We start from the raw sequence: 19,743 nt of genomic DNA on the forward strand, positions 1-19,743 counted from the left end.
GGCGTACAACACTAGGAAGCAGACTTCCTCAGTCGCCAGGGCGTAGACGCAGGGGAATGGGCTCTGCACCCGTTTGTTTTCAAGAAATCTGTAGCCGCAGGATGAAGACGGACGTCGACGTCATGGCTTCTCGGCAACAACAAGGTCCCGATTTTCATGACGCGGTCTTACGATCAAAGAGCTCTGGCGACAGGCGCCTTGGCTCAGGATTGGTCACAGTTCCAGCTACCGATTGCTGCCACACCATCCTCGTCGCCCCAGACTGGCCGGGGAGGTCGTGGTACCGAGATCTGTGGCATCTCACCGTCGGTCGACCGTGAGCACGACGTCATTGCCACCATGAGACGGGCTAGCCAGCCGCGGTCTGCCAAGATCTACCACAACTCGTGGAAGATATTCTTATCTTAGTGTTCTGCTCAGGGAGTGTCTCCCTGGCCATCGGCATTGCCTACTTTGCCTTCCCTCCTGCAATCTGGTTGGGAAAGAGGTTGGTCGCTCGGCTCCCTTTAAGGGCAAGTCTCGGCACTATCCGTGTTCTTTTCAGAAGCGTCTAGCACGTCTTCCTAAGGTGCGCACGTTACTACAGGGGGTTTGTCATATTGTGCCCCCGTACAAGCGGCCGTTAGATCCATGGGATCTGAACAGGGTACTAGTTGCTCTCCAGAAGCCGCCTTTCGAGCCTCTGAGGGAAGTTTCCCTTTCGCGCCTGTCACAGAAAGTGGCCTTTCTGGTTGCGATCACGTCGCTTCGGCGAGTGTCTGAGCTGGCGGCTCTGTCATTCAAGGCTCTCTTCCTAGTATTCCACCAGGACAAGGTGGTGCTGCGCCCTATTCAGGAGTTTCTCCCTAAGGTTGTATCCGCGTTTCTTCTTAATCAGGATATATCCTTACCTTCCTTTTTGTTCTCATCCGGTTCTCCGGTATGAAAAGGATTTACAGTTGTTAGTTCTGGTGAGAGCACTCAGAATCTACATTTCCCTCACGGCGCCCCTGCGCTGCTCTGAGGCATTTTTTTGCCCTTGTCGCTGGTACGCGCAAGGGGTCGCAGGTTTCTAAAGCCACCATGGCTCGATGGATCAAAGAACCAATTCTTGAAGACTACCGTTCTGCGGGGCTTCCGGTTCCTTCAGGGCTGAAGGCCCATTCTACCAGAGCCGTAGGTGCGTCCTGGGCATTACGACACCAGGCTACGGCTCAACAGGTGTGCCAGGCAGCTACCTGGTCGAGCCTGCACATTTTGCACCAAACATTATCTGGTGCATACCTATGCTTCGGCGGACGCCAGCCTAGGTAGAAGAGCCCTGCAGGCGGCAGTGGCTTCCCCATAGGGGAGGGCTGTCTTGCAGCTCTAACATGAGGTATTTCTTTACCCACCCAGGGACAGCTTTTGGACGTCCCAATCGTCTGGGTCTCCCAATAGAGCGCTGAAGAAGAAGGGAATTTTGTTACTTACCGTAAATTCCTTTTCTTCTAGCTCTTATTGGGAGACCCAGCACCCGCCCTGTTGTCCTTCGGGATTTTTTTGTTGTTTGCGGGTACACATGTTGTTCATGTGGAACGGTTTTTCAGTTCTCCGATGTTACTCGGAGTTAATTTGTTTAAACCAGTTATTGGCTTTCCTCCTTCTTGCTTTGGCACTAAAACTGGAGAACCCGTGATGTCACGGGGGGGTATAGCCAGAAGGGGAGGGGCCTTGCACTTTTTAGTGTAGTGCTTTGTGTGGCCTCCGGAGGGCAGTAGCTATACCCCAATCGTCTGGGTCTCCCAATAAGAGCTAGAAGAAAAGGAATTTACGGTAAGTAACAAAATTCCCTTCTTTGTCTCGCGGGTACAGAATCGAGTTCAGCTCTCGGCCTCCACCTCGGTTCTTCAGAACCTCCCCACACCCCGACCGAGCAGATGCCCTGCTGCAGGCGGTGGACTCTCTAAGAGCAGAAAGAGTAGTGATCCCGGTCCCCCCTCAGGAACGAGGGCAAGGATTTTACTCCCATCTCTTTGTGGTTCCAAAAAAGGACGGCTCCTTCCGTCCTGTTCTGGACCTAAAACTGCTCAACAAGCATGTGAACGCAAGGCGGTTCCGGATGGAATCCCTCCGCTCCGTCATTGCCTCAATGTCTCGAGGAGACTTCCTTGCCTCAATAGACATCAAAGATGCCTATCTCCACGTGCCAATTGCTACGGAGCACCAACGTTTTCTACGTTTTGTAATAGGAGACGACCATCTTCAGTTCGTGGCTCTGCCATTCGGTCTGGCGACAGCCCCAAGGGTTTTCACCAAGGTCATGGCGGCAGTGGTAGCGGTCTTGCACTCTCAGGGACACTCGGTGATCCCTTACCTGGACGATCTACTTGTCAAGGCACCCTCTCTCGAGGCATGCCAACTCAGCCTGAATATTACGCTGGATACTCTCCAGACTTTCGGGTGGATCATCAATTTTGCCAAGTCAAATCTGTCACCGACCCAATCACTAACGTATCTTGGCATGGAGTTTCATACTCTCTCAGCGATAGTGAAGCTTCCGCTGAACAAGCAGCGTTCACTACAGACAGGGGTGCAGTCTCTCCTTCAAGGACAGTCGCACTCCTTAAGGCGCCTCATGCACTTCCTAGGGAAGATGGTGGCAGCCATGGAGGCAGTTCCCTTTGCGCAGTTTCATCTGCGTCCACTTCAATGGGACATTCTCCGCCAATGGGACGGGAAGTCATCGTCCCTAGACAGGAAAGTCTCCCTTTCCCAGACGACCAAGGACTCTCTGCAATGGTGGCTTCTTCCCACCTCGTTGTCTCAGGGAAGATCCTTCCTGCCCCCATCCTGGGCAGTGGTCACGACAGATGCGAGTCTATCAGGGTGGGGAGCAGTTTTTCTCCACCACAAGGCTCAGGGGACGTGGACTCAGCAGGAGTCCACCCTTCAGATCAATGTTCTGGAACTCAGGGCAGTGTATCTTGCTCTCCTAGCTTTTCAGCAGTGGCTGGAAGGAAAGCAAATCCGAGTCCAGTCGGACAACTCCACAGCGGTGGCATACATCAACCACCAAGGAGGGACGCGCAGTCGGCAAGCCTTCCAGGAAGTCAGGCGGATTCTGACGTGGGTGGAGGACACAGCATCCACCATATCCGCGGTTCACATCCCAGGCGTAGAAAATTGGGAAGCGGACTTCCTCAGTCGCCAGGGTATGGACGCAGGGGAATGGTCCCTTCACCCGGAAGTGTTTCAGGAAATCTGTCGCCGCTGGGGGGTGCCGGACGTCGACCTAATGGCGTCTCGCCACAACAACAAGGTCACGGCATTCATAGCGCGGTCGCGCGATCAAAGAGCTCTGGCGGCAGACGCCTTAGTCCAAGATTGGTCGCAGTTCAGGCTCCCATATGTATTCCCGCCTCTGGCACTCTTGCCCAGAGTGTTACGCAAGATCAGAGCCGATTGCAGCCGCGCCATACTCGTCGCCCCAGATTGGCCGAGGAGATCGTGGTACCCGGATCTGTGGCATCTCACGGTCGGCCGACCGTGGTCACTCCCAGACCGGCCAGACTTACTGTCCCAAGGGCCGTTTTTCCATCGGAATTCTGCGGCCCTGAACCTGACTGTGTGGCCATTGAGTCCTGGATCCTAGCGTCTTCAGGATTATCCCAAGAAGTCGTTGCCACCATGAAACAGGCTAGGAAGTCCACCTCTGTTAAGATCTACCACAGAACGTGGAGAATTTTCTTATCCTGGTGCTCTGCACAAGGAGTATCCCCCTGGCCATTTGCATTGCCTACTTTTCTTTCCTTCCTGCAATCAGGGTTAGAAAAGGGCTTGTCGCTCGGCTCCCTTAAAGGGCAAGTCTCGGCACTATCCGTGTTTTTTCAGAGGCGTCTGGCACGCCTTTCTAAGGTGCGCACGTTCCTGCAGGGGGTTTGTCATATCGTGCCCCCGTACAAGCGGCCGTTAGATCCATGGGATCTGAACAGAGTACTAGTTGCTCTCCAGAAGCCGCCTTTCGAGCCTCTGAAAGATGTTTCCCTTTCTCGCCTGTCACAGAAAGTGGCCTTTCTGGTAGCGATCACGTCTCTTCGGAGAGTGTCTGAGCTAGCAGCTCTGTCATCCAAGGCTCCCTTCCTGGTGTTCCACCAGGACAAGGTAGTGTTGCGCCCCATTCAGGAGTTTCTCCCTAAGGTAGTATCCTCGTTTCATCTTAATCAGGATATCTCCTTACCTTCTTTTTGTCGTCATCCGGTTCACCGGTATGAAAAGGATTTACATTTGTTAGATCTGGTGAGAGCACTCAGAATCTACATTTCCCGCACGGCGCCACTGCGCCGTTCTGATGCACTCTTTGTCCTTGTCGCTGGTAAGCGCAAGGGGTCGCAGGCTTCTAAAGCCACCCTGGCTCGATGGATCAAAGAACCAATTCTGGAAGCCTACCGTTCTGCGGGGCTTCCGGTTCCTTCTGGGCTGAAAGCCCATTCAACCAGAGCTGTCGGTGCGTCCTGGGCATTACGACACCAGGCTACGGCTCAGCAAGTGTGCCAGGCAGCTACCTGGTCGAGCTTGCACACTTTCACCAAACATTATCAGGTGCATACCTATGCTTCGGCGGACGCCAGCCTAGGTAGAAGAGTCCTGCAGGCGGCAGTTGCCTCCCCATAGGGGAGAGCTGTCTTGCAGCTCTAATATGAGGTATTTCTTTACCCACCCAGGGACTGCTTTTGGACGTCCCAATCGTCTGGGTCTCCCAATAGAGCGCCGAAGAAGAAGGGAATTTTGTTACTTACCGTAAATTCCTTTTCTTCTAGCTCTTATTGGGAGACCCAGCACCCGCCCTGTTGTCCTTCGGGATTTTTGGTTTGTTTGCGGGTACACATGTTGTTCATGTTAAACGGTTTTCAGTTCTCCAATGTTATTCGGAGTTAATTTGTTTAAACCAGTTATTGGCTTTCCTCCTTCTTGCTTTAGCACTAAAACTGAGCATCCCGTGTTCCCACGGGGGGTGTATAGCCAGAAGGGGAGGGGCCTTACACTTTTTAGTGTAATGCTTTGTGTGGCCTCCGGAGGCAGTAGCTATACACCCAATCGTCTGGGTCTCCCAATAAGAGCTAGAAGAAAAGGAATTTACGGTAAGTAACAAAATTCCCTTCTTCTTCGGCGCTCCATTGGGAGACCCAGACGATTGGGTGTATAGCACTGCCTCCGGAGGCCACACAAAGCAATTACACTAAAAAGTGTAAGGCCCCTCCCCTTCTGGCTATACACCCCCAGTGGGATCACTGGCTCACCAGTTTTCTGCTTTGTGCGAAGGAGGTCAGACATCCACGCATAGCTCCACTGTTTAGTCAGCAGTAGCTGCTGACTATATCGGATGGAAGAAAAGAGGGCCCATATGGGGCCCCCAGCATGCTCCCTTCTTACCCCACTTGTGGTTTGTAAGGTTGAGGTACCTATTGCTGGTACGGAGGCTGGAGCCCACATGCTGTTTTCCTTCCCCATCCACCTGAGGGGCTCTGAGGAAGTGGGATCTTACCGGCCACCAAGCCCTGAGGCCGGGCTCCATCCACAGACCCATAGAACCTGCTGGATGTGGAGCGGGAGTGCCGTTCAGGGACAAGGCCCTGCAACTTTCAGGTACTCTGTGTCCCCGTATGACAGGCCACGCACATCCCAGACTTGCTGGGTGTGCTAGTGCGCCGGGGACTGTAGCGCTGTGCGCTGGGCTTATAGTCCCCGCAGATTACTGGGGGACTTTATGTGTGTGGATCGCCGCGCCGACCGCCCCTGGAGCGGCGGCGCAGCTGCGACTTGTAGTGCGCCGGGGACGCGCCGACCGCGCTTTTACGGCGGCGGCGCTTCTAACTTTAGTTCCCGGTTTGTTCTGCGGCCTAGCTCCGCTTCGTTAACGCCCCCCACCCTGTCAATCAGGGTAGGGGAGAGACGTTGTTCAATCGGCAGCGCCGAGGGCTGGAGCACGATTTACATGCTCCAGCCCTCTCACTGAGCACAGTAGGACACAGGCTTCGCGCTTTTTCTCTGTGCACGCCCTAGGCCCGCCCCCAGGCTTGCAGCTCCCCAGGACGCCGGCAGCCATTATACACATGCAGTCTGGCTGGAGAACGGACGCAGGCTCTGGGGGACCCAGGCTAGGGATTTCTGGCGACCACACACCCGCGCTAAGCGGGCGGTAAGCAGCACATACGTGCGGCCCCACTAGTGCCACAGTGTTATATTTGTGTACTGTTTTTCGCTGTACCAGATATATTTATATATATATATATATACTGCACTGTTTGGTCGCTTCTTGGCTGTATACCCTATATTACTCTGGGGAGACAACAACATGTCATCCACAAAACGCAAGGGTGCCAAGGCAAGGGCTGCTTACACTGCTTGTACAGCATGTGGGGCTAATCTACCAGCAGGCTCCAACGACTCTCATTGTGTGCAATGTTCAGTCCCAGTGGCACTTCGTCAGCCAGAGCCTATGGTGGTGGTAGCCCAGGCAGAGTCGCCTGCGAACCCTGCCCCGGTGACGGGGTCAGAATTTGCAGTTTTTGCTGATAAAATGTCTGTGACTATGGCAAAAATCCTGGAAACCTTGCAGTCCAGGCCAGTTGCTCAGACCATGGACACCGCTGTGTCTATGTTCCCCGGTCCCCCTCAGTTGGAATTAATCCGTAATTCAAGGGGGTCCCAAGCATCACAGGCTGAGGGCTCTGACTCCGATGACAGTCCCAGTCCGCCTAAGCGAGCTCGCTGGGAGAGACCCTCCACGTCATCCCGCGGATCAGGGTCTCAGCGAGAAGGGTCTCTATATGATGACTCAGAGGTGGGTGATCAGGAGTCTTGTCCTGACGCCGCACTCAATTTGGATACGCCAGATGGTGACGCCATGGTAAATGACCTTATAGCGGCCATCAATAGGCTGTTGGATATTTCTCCCCCAGCCCCTTCTGCAGAGGAGGCAGCTGCACAGCAGGAGAAATTCCATTTCCTGTATCCCAAGCGTAAATTGAGTACTTTTCTGGACCACTCTGACTTCAGAGAATCCATCCAGAAACACAATACTTATCCGGACAAGCGTTTTTCTAAACGCCTTAAGGATACACGTTATCCTTTTCCCCCTGACGTGGTCAAACGCTGGACCCAGTGTCCAAAAGTGGACCCTCCAATATCCAGGCTTGCAGCTAGATCCATAGTTGCAGTGGAGGATGGGGCTTCACTTAAAGATGCCAATGACAGACAGATGGACCTATGGTTGAAATCTGTCTATGAAGCTATCGGCGCGTCGTTTGCTCCAGCATTCGCGGCCGTGTGGACGCTCCAAGCTATTTCAGCTGGTCTGGCACAGGTGGACTCTCTCATACGTCCAGCAGTGCCGCAAGTGGCGTCCCTAACTACACAAATGTCTGCGTTTGCGACCTACGCTATCAATGCGGTACTGGACTCTACGAGCCGTACCTCAATGGCATCCGCCAACTCTGTAGTTTTGCGCAGAGCCTTGTGGTTAAAAGAATGGAAAGCAGATTCTGCTTCTAAAAAATGTTTAACCAGCTTGCCATTATCTGGAGACAGACTGTTTGGTGAGCAATTGGCGGAAATCATTAAACAGTCCAAAGGTAAGGACTCCTCCTTACCCCAGCCCAGATCAAGCAAACCTCCACAAAGGAAGTGGCAGTCAAAGTTTCGGTCCTTTCGAGGCTCGGGCAAGCCCCAATTCTCCTCGTCCAAAGGGACTCAGAAAGAGCAAAGGAGCTCTGATTCCTGGCGGGCTCACTCACGCCCCAAGAAAGCAACCGGAGGTACCGCTTCCAAGGCGGCTGCCTCATGACTTTCGGCCGCCTCCCTCCGCATCCTCGGTCGGTGGCAGGCTCTCCCGCTTTTGCGACATTTGGCTGCCACAGGTCAAAGACCGGTGGGTAACAGACATTTTGTCTCACGGGTACAGGATAGAGTTCAGTTCTCGTCCTCCGCCTCGGTTTTTCAGAACTTCCCCACATCCCGACCGAGCAGATGCCCTTCTGCAGGCGGTGAATTCTCTAAGAGCAGAAGGAGTGGTGGTCCCTGTTCCTCTTCAGGAACGAGGTCAAGGTTTTTACTCCAATCTCTTTGTGGTGCCAAAAAAGGACGGCTCATTCCGTCCTGTTCTGGACCTAAAACTACTCAACAAGCATGTGAACGCCAGGCGGTTCCGGATGGAATCCCTCCGCTCAGTCATTGCCTCAATGTCTCAAGGAGATTTCCTAGCATCAATAGACATCAAGGATGCTTATCTCCACGTGCCGATTGCTACAGAGCACCAACGCTTCCTACGCTTCGTGATAGGAGACGACCATCTTCAGTTCGTGGCTCTGCCATTTGGTCTGGCGACAGCCCCACGGGTGTTCACCAAGATCATGGCGGCAGTGGTAGCAGTCTTGCACTCTCAGGGACACTCTGTGATCCCTTACTTGGACGATCTACTGGTCAAGGCACCCTCTCAAGAGGCATGCCAACTCAGCTTGACTGTTGCACTGGAGACTCTCCAGACGTTCGGGTGGATCATCAACTTCTCAAAGTCAAATCTGTCACCGACCCAATCACTAACGTATCTTGGCATGGAGTTTCATACTCTCTCAGCGATAGTGAAGCTTCCGCTGGACAAGCAGCGGTCTCTACAGACTGGGGTGCAGGCTCTCCTTCAAAGTCAGTCGCACTCCTTAAGACGCCTCATGCACTTCCTCGGGAAGATGGTGGCGGCAATGGAGGCGGTTCCGTTTGCGCAGTTTCATCTGCGCCCACTTCAATGGGACATTCTCCGCCAATGGGACGGGAAGTCAACATCCCTGGACAGGAAAGTCTCCCTTTCCCAGACGGCCAAGGACTCTCTGCAGTGGTGGCTTCTTCCCACCTCATTATCACAGGGAAGATCCTTCCTACCACCGTCTTGGGCAGTGGTCACGACAGACGCGAGTCTGTCAGGGTGGGGAGCAGTTTTTCTCCACCACAGGGCTCAGGGTACGTGGACTCAGCAGGAGTCCACCCTTCAGATCAATGTTCTGGAAATCAGGGCAGTGTATCTTGCCCTACTAGCCTTCCAGCAGTGGCTGGAAGGAAGGCAGATCCGAATTCAGTCGGACAACTCCACAGCGGTGGCATACATCAACCACCAAGGGGGGACACGCAGTCGGCAAGCCTTCCAGGAAGTCCGGCGGATTCTGATGTGGGTGGAAGCCACGGCCTCCACCATATCCGCAGTTCACATCCCCGGCGTAGAAAACTGGGAAGCAGACTTCCTCAGTCGCCAGGGCATGGACGCAGGGGAATGGTCCCTTCACCCAGACGTGTTTCAGGAAATCTGTCGCCGATGGGGAAGGCCGGACGTCGACCTAATGGCGTCCCGGCACAACAACAAGGTCCCAACCTTCATGGCACGGTCTCGCGATCAAAGAGCGCTGGCGGCAGACGCCCTAGTGCAAGATTGGTCGCAGTTCCGGCTCCCTTATGTGTTTCCACCTCTGGCACTCTTGCCCAGAGTGCTACGCAAGATCAGATCCGATTGCAGCCGCGTCATACTCGTCGCCCCAGACTGGCCGAGGAGGGCGTGGTATCCGGATCTGTGGCAGCTCACGGTCGACCAACCGTGGGCACTACCAGACCGACCAGACTTACTGTCCCAAGGGCCGTTTTTCCATCGGAATTCTGCGGCCCTGAACCTGACTGTGTGGCCATTGAGTCCTGGATCCTAGCGTCTTCAGGATTATCCCAAGGGGTCGTTGCCACCATGAGACAGGCTAGGAAGCCCACGTCCGCTAAGATCTACCACAGAACGTGGAGGATATTCTTATCCTGGTGCTCTGCTCAGGGAGTGTCCCCCTGGCCATTTGCATTGCCTACCTTTCTTTCTTTCCTGCAATCTGGGTTAGAAAAAGGTTTGTCGCTCGGCTCCCTTAAAGGTCAGGTCTCGGCGCTATCCGTCTTTTTTCAGAGGCGTTTGGCACGCCTTCCTAAGGTGCGCACGTTCCTACAGGGGGTTTGCCATATCGTACCCCCGTACAAGCGGCCGTTAGATCCATGGGATCTGAACAGGGTACTAGTTGCCCTCCAGAAATCCGCCCTTCAAGCCTCTGAGGGAGGTTTCGCTTTCTAGACTATCACAGAAAGTGGTTTTTCTGGTAGCGATCACATCTCTTCGGAGAGTGTCTGAGCTGGCAGCGCTGTCATCCAAGGCTCCCTTCCTGGTCTTTCACCAGGACAAGGTAGTGCTGCGCCCCATTCAGGAGTTTCTCCCGAAGGTGGTATCCTCTTTTCATCTTAATCAGGATATCTCTTTGCCTTCGTTTTGTCCTCATGCAGTTCATCAGTATGAGAAGAATTTACATTTGTTAGATCTGGTGAGAGCACTCAGAATCTACATTTCCCGCACGGCGCCCTTGCGCCGTTCGGATGCACTCTTCGTCCTTGTCGCTGGTAAGCGCAAAGGGTCGCAGGCTTCTAAGGCCACCCTGGCTCGATGGATCAAAGAACCAATTCTTGAAGCCTACCGTTCTGCTGGGCTTCCGGTTCCATCAGGGCTGAAGGCCCATTCTACCAGAGCCGTGGGTGCGTCCTGGGCATTGCGACACCAGGCTACGGCTCAACAGGTGTGCCAGGCAGCTACCTGGTCGAGTCTGCACACTTTCACCAAACATTATCAGGTGCATACCTATGCTTCGGCGGACGCCAGCCTAGGTAGAAGAGTCCTGCAGGCGGCAGTTGCCTCCCTATAGGGGAGGGCTGTCTTGCAGCTCTAACATGAGGTATTCTTTACCCACCCAGGGACAGCTTTTGGACGTCCCAATCGTCTGGGTCTCCCAATGGAGCGCCGAAGAAGAAGGGAATTTTGTTACTTACCGTAAATTCCTTTTCTTCTAGCTCCTATTGGGAGACCCAGCACCCGCCCTGTTGTCCTTCGGGATTTTTGGGTTGGTTTTTCGGGTCCACATGTTGTTCATGTTGAACGGTTTTCAGTTCTCCGATGTTACTCGGAGTGAATTTGTTTAAACCAGTTATTGGCTTTCCTCCTTCTTGCTTTGGCACTAAAACTGAGCATCCCGTGTTCCCACGGGGGGTGTATAGCCAGAAGGGGAGGGGCCTTACACTTTTTGGTGTAGTGCTTTGTGTGGCCTCCGGAGGCAGTAGCTATACACCCAATCGTCTGGGTCTCCCAATTGGAGCTAGAAGAAAAGGAATTTACGGTAAGTAACAAAATTCCCTTCTTTGAGGGGAAATTTTAAGCCTGCGCTTTAGTTATTCACCAAAAAACCTGCTTACATTAAAATGAATGAAGCTGTGAGCTACAGGTCATTAATAGGAGCTGTGATTGGTTGCTATAGGAAACGAAGGACATTCTTAGTATAAGAAGCTTCTGTGTGAAGTAATAGGATATCGGTGGAGAGATGGATAGAGATAAAGAGACAGACAGGGAAAGAGACAGACACAGACAGAGAGGGGACAGACGGAGATATATAAATAATTATCGTATAAGGCTGTGCTTGCCGAAGGCATCCAAGTTTAATCCTCCATGCACTCTGCCTCACATGTACACCATGCAAAAGGTGCAGGCTCAGGAGCTGAAACACATAGCCAGCATCTTCTTATAACAGCAGCGATCAGAGCTAGCCGTGATCTCTGCTAGTTAACTATTTAAATGCCACTGTCAAAGTCTGACAACGGCATTTATATAATGTTTGAAGCATGAAATGTGGGAAAAGGTTGAATAATTCAAGGGAGCTGAATACTTTCGCAAGGCACTGTATCTCCTATAAACAACTATGGAGTGATAAGTCAAACAACTGAGAATATTTTCAAAAAAATACAAAATTTTATTTATCATAAAAGACCATACAAGGTAAAAATCAGAAGCCCATAGGTGCAAACAGATAATCAGTGCGTCTCTATACTCCCCCACCCACCACCATAGGGGCATATGTGACATAACAGATACATAATAAATATTAAACGTATCCAGTGAGCATTAGCATATATGTAAGTCAATGTGGGGTAACCTCATAACATAAGTTGTCCGCACTATGTGATCTGCCTTTAGCTCCTTCCTTTCCTGTGTCTGCCTCTAGCTCCTTCCTTTCCTGTGTCTTCCTCTAGCTCCTCCCCTGTGTCTGCCTCTAGCTCCTCCCCTGTGTCTGCCTCCAGCTTCTCCCTGTCTGCCTCTAGCTCCTTCCTTTCCTGTGTCTGCCTCCAGCTCCTCCCCCTGTCTGCTTCTAGCTCCTCCCCCTCTGTCTAGCATTCCTTTCCTGTGTCTGCCTCCAGCTCCTCCCCCTGTCTGCTTCTAGCTCCTCCCCCTCTGTCTAGCTTTCCTTTCCTGTGTCTGCCTCCAGCTCCTCCCCCTTTGTCTGCCTCTAGCTCATTCCTTTCCTGTGTCTGCCTCTAGCTCCTCATCCTGTGTCTGCCTCTTGCTCCTCCCCCTCTGTCTAGCTCTTTCTTTTCCTGTGTCTGCCTCTAGCTTCTCCTCCCCGTGTCTGCCTCTAGCTTCTCCTCCCTGTCTGCCTCCTCCCCTTTGTGTCTGCCTCTACCTCCTCCCCCTCTGTGTCTGCCTCTAGCTCCTCCCCCTGTGTCTGCCCCTAGCTCCTCCCCCTCTGTCTGCCTCTAGCTCCTCCCCCTCTGTCTGCCTCTAGCTCCTCCCCCTCTGTCTGCCTCTAGCTCCTCTTCCTCTGTATCTGCCTCTAGCTCCTCTCCCTGTATCAACCTCTAGTTCCTCCCCCTGTCTGCCTCTAGCTCCTCCCCCTGTGTCTGCCTCTAGCTCCTCTCCCTGTATCAACCTCTAGTTCCTCCCCCTGTCTGCCTCTAGCTCCTCCCCCTCTGTCTGCCTCTAGCTCCTCCCCCTCTGTCTGCCTCTAGCTCCTCCCCCTCTGTCTGCCTCTAGCTCCTCCCCCTCTGTCTGCCTCTAGCTCCTCCCCCTCTGCCTCTAGCTCCTCCCCCTCTGTCTGCCTCTAGCTCCTCTTCCTCTGTATCTGCCTCTAGCTCCTCTCCCTGTATCAACCTCTAGTTCCTCCCCCTGTCTGCCTCTAGCTCCTCCCCCTGTGTCTGCCTCTAGCTCCTCCCCTGTATCTGCCTCTAGCTCCTCCCCCTATCTCCCTCTAGTTCCTGCCTCTAGCTCCTCCCCTATCTGCCTCTAGCTGCTCCTCCTCGTCTGCCTCTAGCTCCTCCTCCTCTGTGTCTGCCTCTAGCTCCTCCTCCTCTGTGTCTGCCTCTAGCTCCTCCTCCTCTGTGTCTGCCTCTAGTTCCTCCCCCTGTGTCTGCCTTTAGCTCCTCCCCCTGTATCTGCCTCTAGCTATACCTATATACCTGTGTATGATGGTGACTGGATATGTAACGGCAGATCCTCCCTCCGCAGGCGTACACCAGCCTCAGCCTGGAGGGCGACTCTTCTGACCGGCGCTTCTCACGCGCTTTCCTTGAAATCCGGGATCTGGCAAGACGCTTCTCGCTTCTCCTGGGCCCAGACCAAATAAGAAACCGCAAGGATATTGTGTACCTGCACCAGTGAGTGTCCCGCTCCCCGCCACCACCACGGTCTCCAGTCACCAAGAGCCACTGCACACCCAGCAGGGTTATTTTGGGACCTCCTTTCAATACCCATGCCGGCCCGGTCATTTCTAAGACTAGAGAAGGGGGCTGGCTTGGCTATTGCTATGTGCAGGTCAGCAGCCCCCTGCACACACCACACCGCTGTGTTTACACATCAGGATATTGGCATCTTGTTCTATGACAGATGCGTCTTTATATAGCACCACCTGGTGGCCAATTAATAAAAAAAAAAATGGCAAAGATGGTAATGTAGTTTCTTATGCTGCATTTTTCTTCCAGAGAGGGTATAAGGTTTTCTCTGGAGGCCTCCCCCGGCGCTCCCTGGTCACAGAATCTCCTGTTCCTGGACGTATTGAGCGACTTCTCTCCTAAACTCCTCAAACAAGACAAAACCGCGCTGTGAGTAACTCATCAGCATGTTGTGTGTTTAAAGAGGTTTGCATGGAGAAAGAACATGGCACGGAGCCTTTAATGCAGAGATGTATCGTACACCCCTCTGATGTGCCACTAGGGGGAGCTCTCTGCATATAGATGTGCACCACTAGAGGGAGCTCTCTGCATATAGATGTGCACCACTAGGGGGAGCTCTCTGCATATAGATGTGCACCACTAGAGGGAGCTCTCTGCATATAGATGTGCACCACTAGGGGGAGCACTCTGCATATAGATGTGCACCACTAAGGGGAGCTCTCTGCATATAGATGTGCACCACAAGGGGGAGCTCTCTGTATATAGATGTGCACCACTAGGGGGAGCTCTCTGCCTATAGATGTGCACCACTAGGGGGAGCACTCTGCATATAGATGTGCACCACTAGGGGGAGCTCTCTGCATATAGATGTGCACCACAAGGGGGAGCTCTCTGTATATAGATGTGCACCACTAGGGGGAGCTCTCTGCATATAGATGTGCACCACAAGGGGGAGCTCTCTACATATAGATGTACACCACTAGGGGGAGCTCTCTGCATATAGATGTGCACCACTAGAGGGAGCTCTCTGCATATAGATGTGCACCACTAGGGGGAGCTCTCTGTATATAGATGTGCACCACTAGGGGGAGCTCTCTGCATATAGATGTGCACCACTAGGGGGAGCTCTCTGCATATAGATGTGCACCACTAGGGGGAGCTCTCTGCATATAGATGTACACCACTAGGGGGAGCTCTCTGCATATAGATGTGCACCACTAGGGGGAGCTCTCTGTATATAGATGTGCACCACTAGGGGGAGCTCTCTGCATATAGATGTGCACCACTAGGGGGAGCTCTCTGCATATAGATGTGCACCACTAGGAGGAGCTCTCTGCATATAGATGTGCACCACTAGGGGGAGCTTTCTGCATATAGATGTGCACCACCAGGGGGTGCTCTCTGCATATAGATGTGCACCACTAGGGGGAGCCCTCTGTATATAGATGTGCACCACTAGGGGGAGCTCTCTGCATATAGATGGGCACCACTAGGGGGAGCGCTCTGCATATAGATGGGCACCACTAGGGGGAGCTCTCTGCATATAGATGTGCACCACTAGGGGGAGCTCTCTGCATATAGATGTGCACCACTAGGGGGAGCTCTCTGCATATAGATGTGCACCACTAGGGGGAGCTCTCTGCATATAGATGTGCACCACTAGGGGGAGCTCTCTGCATATAGATGTGCACCACTAGGGGGAGCTCTCTGCATATAGATGTGCACCACTAGGAGGAGCTCTCTGCATATAGATGTGCACCACTAGGGGTAGCTCTCTGTATATAGATGTGCACCACTAGGGGGAGCTCTCTGTATATAGATGTGCACCACTAGGGGGAGCTCTCTGCATATAGATGTGCACCACTAGGGGGAGCTCTCTGCATATAGATGTGCACCACTAGGAGGAGCTCTCTGCATATAGATGTGCACCACTAGGGGGAGCTCTCTGTATATAGATGTGCACCACTAGGGGGAGCTCTCTGTATATAGATGTGCACCACTAGGGGGAGCTCTCTGTATATAGATGTGCACCACTAGGGGGAGCTCTCTCCATATAGATGTGCGGAGGCTGCCCGTACTGTGCAGCTTCTCTTTACCATCTGCCATAATGTTTTCCAGCTTACATTACTTGGAGAAGGTGTGTCAGAAGTGCGTTCCCCCACAGCAGGCGCTAGAAGCATGGGACGAAGGCGACGACGTCTGGGCACCGCTGAATGCGTATAAGAAGTCACTGGGTACAGACACCGAGGCCGGACCTACCACACCGGGCACACGCAGGGCAAGGGAGCGCAGACCGGCGCAGTCACCCAGGATCTCCCCACTGAGCAAGAAGAGGAGGGTCAGCAGGGGTGAGTGCAAAGTGCTGATTAGGGAGGGTCACACCAGTGAGACCCCCCAATTACGCCCAGGGTGAAGAATCCCCACTGGTGGCAGCACGTTTCTTTGCCCATCATGCTTTTCCCCTTTGTTGAGATCGCAGGCTCACAGGATATCAGTAAAATTAACTAAATGCTAAATAATAATGACTTTATACTTCAATAAAAATGTAATGTTTTAATAAACACTAAATAATTGCAGTGTATTGTACAAGTGAACAAGAGGTAAAAACAAAAAAAATACATAAAAAATAGATGCATGTACAATCATGGCCAAAAGTGTTGGCACCCTTGAAATTATTCCAGAAAATGGAAGTATTTCTCCAAGGAAATGATTGCAGTTACACATGTTTCGTTATATACACGTTTATTTCCTTTCTTCTTCGGCGCTCCATTGGGAGACCCAGACGATTGGGTGTATAGCTACTGCCTCCGGAGGCCACACAAAGCATTACACTAAAAAGTGTAAGGCCCCTCCCCTTCTGGCTATACACCCCCAGTGGGATCACTGGCTCACCAGTTTTCAAGCTTTGTGCGAAGGAGGCACACATCCATGCAATAGCTCCACTGTTTAGTCAGCAGTAGCTGCTGACTATATCGGATGGAAGAAAAGAGGGCCCATATAGGGCCCCCAGCATGCTCCCTTCTCACCCGCGGTGGTGCTTGTAAGGTTGAGGTACCTATTGCTGGTACAGAGGCTGGAGCCCACATGCTGTTTTCCTTCCACATCCCCTGGAGGGCTCTGTGGAAGTGGGATCTTGCCGGCCCCAAAGCCCTGAGGCCGGGCTCCATCCACAGACCCATTGAACCTGCTGGATACGGAGCTGGGTACCGTTCAGGGACATGGCCCTGCACCATTCAGGTACTCTGTGTCCCCGTACACACAGGCACAGCACACTCCAGACTTGCTGGGTGTGCTAGTGCGCCGGGGACAGTAAAGGGTTACAGTCACTGCAGCCTAGCTGAGTGACTTTATGTATTGGGAACTACCGCGCCGGACGCTCCGGGAGCGGCGGCACGGCTGGGACTTGTAGTGCGCCGGGGACTTAGCGCCGACCGCGCTTTTACGGCGGCGGCGCTTATAAATCCAGTCCCCGGCTTTTGCGGCCTAGCTCCGCTTCGTTCCCGCCCCCACCCTGTCAATCAGGGTAGGGGAGAGACGCTGTACAATCGGCAGCGCCGAGGGCTGGAGCCTTATTTACATGCTCCAGCCCTCTCACTGGACACTGTGGGACGCCGGTTTCCCGCTCTGACTTGGGGCACGCCCACGGCCCGCCCCTACTCACACGAGCTGGAGAAGGACGCCGGCAGCCATTCCTGCAGGCCGAGCTGAGAGAACGGACTCTGGGCAACCAGGCACAGGACTGGGGCGACCACACACCCGCTTATAGGCGGGCGGTAAGCGGCACCTGAAGTGCTGACCCCACTAAATACCGCAGTTGTCCATTTGTATTTTATGCTTACACTGCATAGGTCGCTATTTTTGGCTATATGCCCTCTTAGATGGCGACACATCAGCAGCAGGAAAGCAGGGGTGCTAAGGCACAGGCTTTCTATGCTGCTTGTATCTGAGGCACAAAAAAGCCTCAGAGCAGGTTTTCTTCGGCGCTCCATTGGGAGACCCAGACGATTGGGTGTATAGCACTGCCTCCGGAGGCCACACAAAGCAATTACACTAAAAAGTGTAAGGCCCCTCCCCTTCTGGCTATACACCCCCAGTGGGATCACTGGCTCACCAGTTTTCTGCTTTGTGCGAAGGAGGTCAGACATCCACGCATAGCTCCACTGTTTGTAGTCAGCAGTAGCTGCTGACTATATCGGATGGAAGAAAAGAGGGCCCATATGGGGCCCCCAGCATGCTCCCTTCTCACCCGTGGTGGTGCTTGTAAGGTTGAGGTACCTATTGCTGGTACGGAGGCTGGAGCCCACATGCTGTTTTCCTTCCACATCCCCTGGAGGGCTCTGTGGAAGTGGGATCTTACCGGCCCCCAAGCCCTGGGGCCGGGCTCCATCCACAGACCCAGAGAACCTGCTGGATTTGGAGCGGGAGTGCCGTTCAGGGACAAGGCCCTGCAGCTTTCAGGTACTCTGTGTCCCCGGCAGGCACGGACACTCTCAGGGCTTGCTGAGCGTTGTAGTGCGCCGGGGACAGTAGCGCTGTGCGCTGGGGTTAGGTCACTGCAGCTTTGCTGAGTGACGTTATATGTTGGGAACTGCTGCGCCGACCGCTCCTGGAGCGGTGGCGCAGCTGCGACTTGTAGTGCGCCGGGGACTTTGCGCCGACCGCGCTTTTACGGCGGCGGCGCTTCTAACTATAGCCCCCGGCTTCTGCGGCCTAGCGCCGCTTCGTTCCCGCCCCCACCCTGTCAATCAGGGTAGGGGAGAGGCGCTGTGTAATCGGCAGCGCCGAGGGCTGGAGCCTTATTTACATGCTCCAGCCCTCTCACTAGGCACAGAGGGAAGCAGACTTCCCGCTCTTCGTCGGTGTACGCCCAGGGCCCGCCCCCCCTCTCCACAAGGACGCCGGCAGCCATTATACATGCGGTCTGGCTGGGGAAAGGCAGCAGGCTCTGGGAGACCCAGACTGGACGGACTTCTGGCGACCACACACCGCTCCTAAGCGGGCGGTAAGCAGCACAGTAGTGCTGGCCCCTCTAGTGCCTCAGTGCTATATTAGTGTACTTTTTCTGGGTACCATATATATATATTTTTTTATACAGTGCACTGTAAGGTCGCTTCTTGGCTGGACACCCTGTACTGCTCTGAGGAGGCAGCAACATGTCATCCGCAAAACGCAAGGCTGCCAAGGCACGGGCTGTGTACACTGTTTGTACAGCATGTGGGGCTAATCTACCGGCAGGCTCCAATGACACACATTGTGTGCAATGTTCAGTCCCAGTGGCACTACGTCAGCCAGAGCCTATTGTGGTGGTAGCCCAGGCAGAGTCGCCTGCGAACCCTGCCCCGGTGACGGGGACAGACTTTGCAGTGTTTGCTGATAAAATGTCTGTGACTATGACAAAAATCCTGGAGACCTTGCAGTCCAGGCCAGTTACTCAGACCATGGACACTGCTGTGTCTATGCTCTCCGGTCCCCCTCAGTTGGATCTAATCCGTACTTCAGGGGGGTCTCAAGCATCACAGGCTGAAGTCTCTGACTCAGATGACAGTCCCAGGCAGCCTAAGCGAGCTCGCTGGGAAAGACCCTCGACGTCATCTCACTGCTCAGGGTCTCAGCGAGAAGAGTCTCTCTGTGATGAGACTGAGGACGGTGCTCAGAATTCTGATCCTGAGGCCCCTCTCAATCTGGATGCCCCTGACGGTGACGCCATGGTTAATGACCTTATATCGGCAATTAACAGACTGTTGGATATTTCTCCCCCAGCCCCTTCAGCAGAGGAGGCAGCTGCACAGCAGGAGAAGTTCCATTTCCTGTATCCCAAGCGTAAACTAAGTGCTTTTTTGGACCACTCTGACTTCAGAGAATCTATCCAGAAGCACGACGCTCATCCAGACAAGCGTTTCTCTAAACGTTCTAAGGATACCCGTTATCCTTTTCCCGCTGAAGTGGCCAAACGCTGGACCCAGTGTCCAAAAGTGGATCCCCCAATTTCCAAGCTTGCGGCTAGATCCATAGTCGCAGTAGAGGATGGCGCTTCACTTAAAGATGCCAACGACAGACAGATGGACCTTTGGTTGAAATCTGTCTATGAAGCTATCGGCGCGTCGTTTGCTCCAGCATTCGCGGCCGTGTGGGCACTCCAAGCTATTTCAGCTGGTTTAGCACAGGTGGATGCTATCATGCATCCAGCAGTACCGCAGGTGGCGTCCCTAACGTCGCAAATGTCTGCGTTTGCGA

General features: G+C 53.5%; 1 protein-coding gene across 1 annotated transcript in view; it reads left to right on the forward strand.

Moving 5' to 3' along the window:
• STAG3 (STAG3 cohesin complex component) overlaps positions 1 to 19,743 on the forward strand; it is a 550,068-nt gene that overhangs the window by 448,448 nt on the left and 81,877 nt on the right. The window contains 3 exon segments of the mRNA XM_075346684.1: positions 13,346 to 13,494; positions 13,819 to 13,938; positions 15,628 to 15,857. Of these exon segments, the coding sequence (XP_075202799.1) occupies positions 13,346 to 13,494; positions 13,819 to 13,938; positions 15,628 to 15,857 (499 nt within the window).

Source organism: Anomaloglossus baeobatrachus, chromosome 4 (genome assembly GCF_048569485.1).
Source record: "Anomaloglossus baeobatrachus isolate aAnoBae1 chromosome 4, aAnoBae1.hap1, whole genome shotgun sequence".
NCBI lineage: Eukaryota > Metazoa > Chordata > Amphibia > Anura > Aromobatidae > Anomaloglossus > Anomaloglossus baeobatrachus.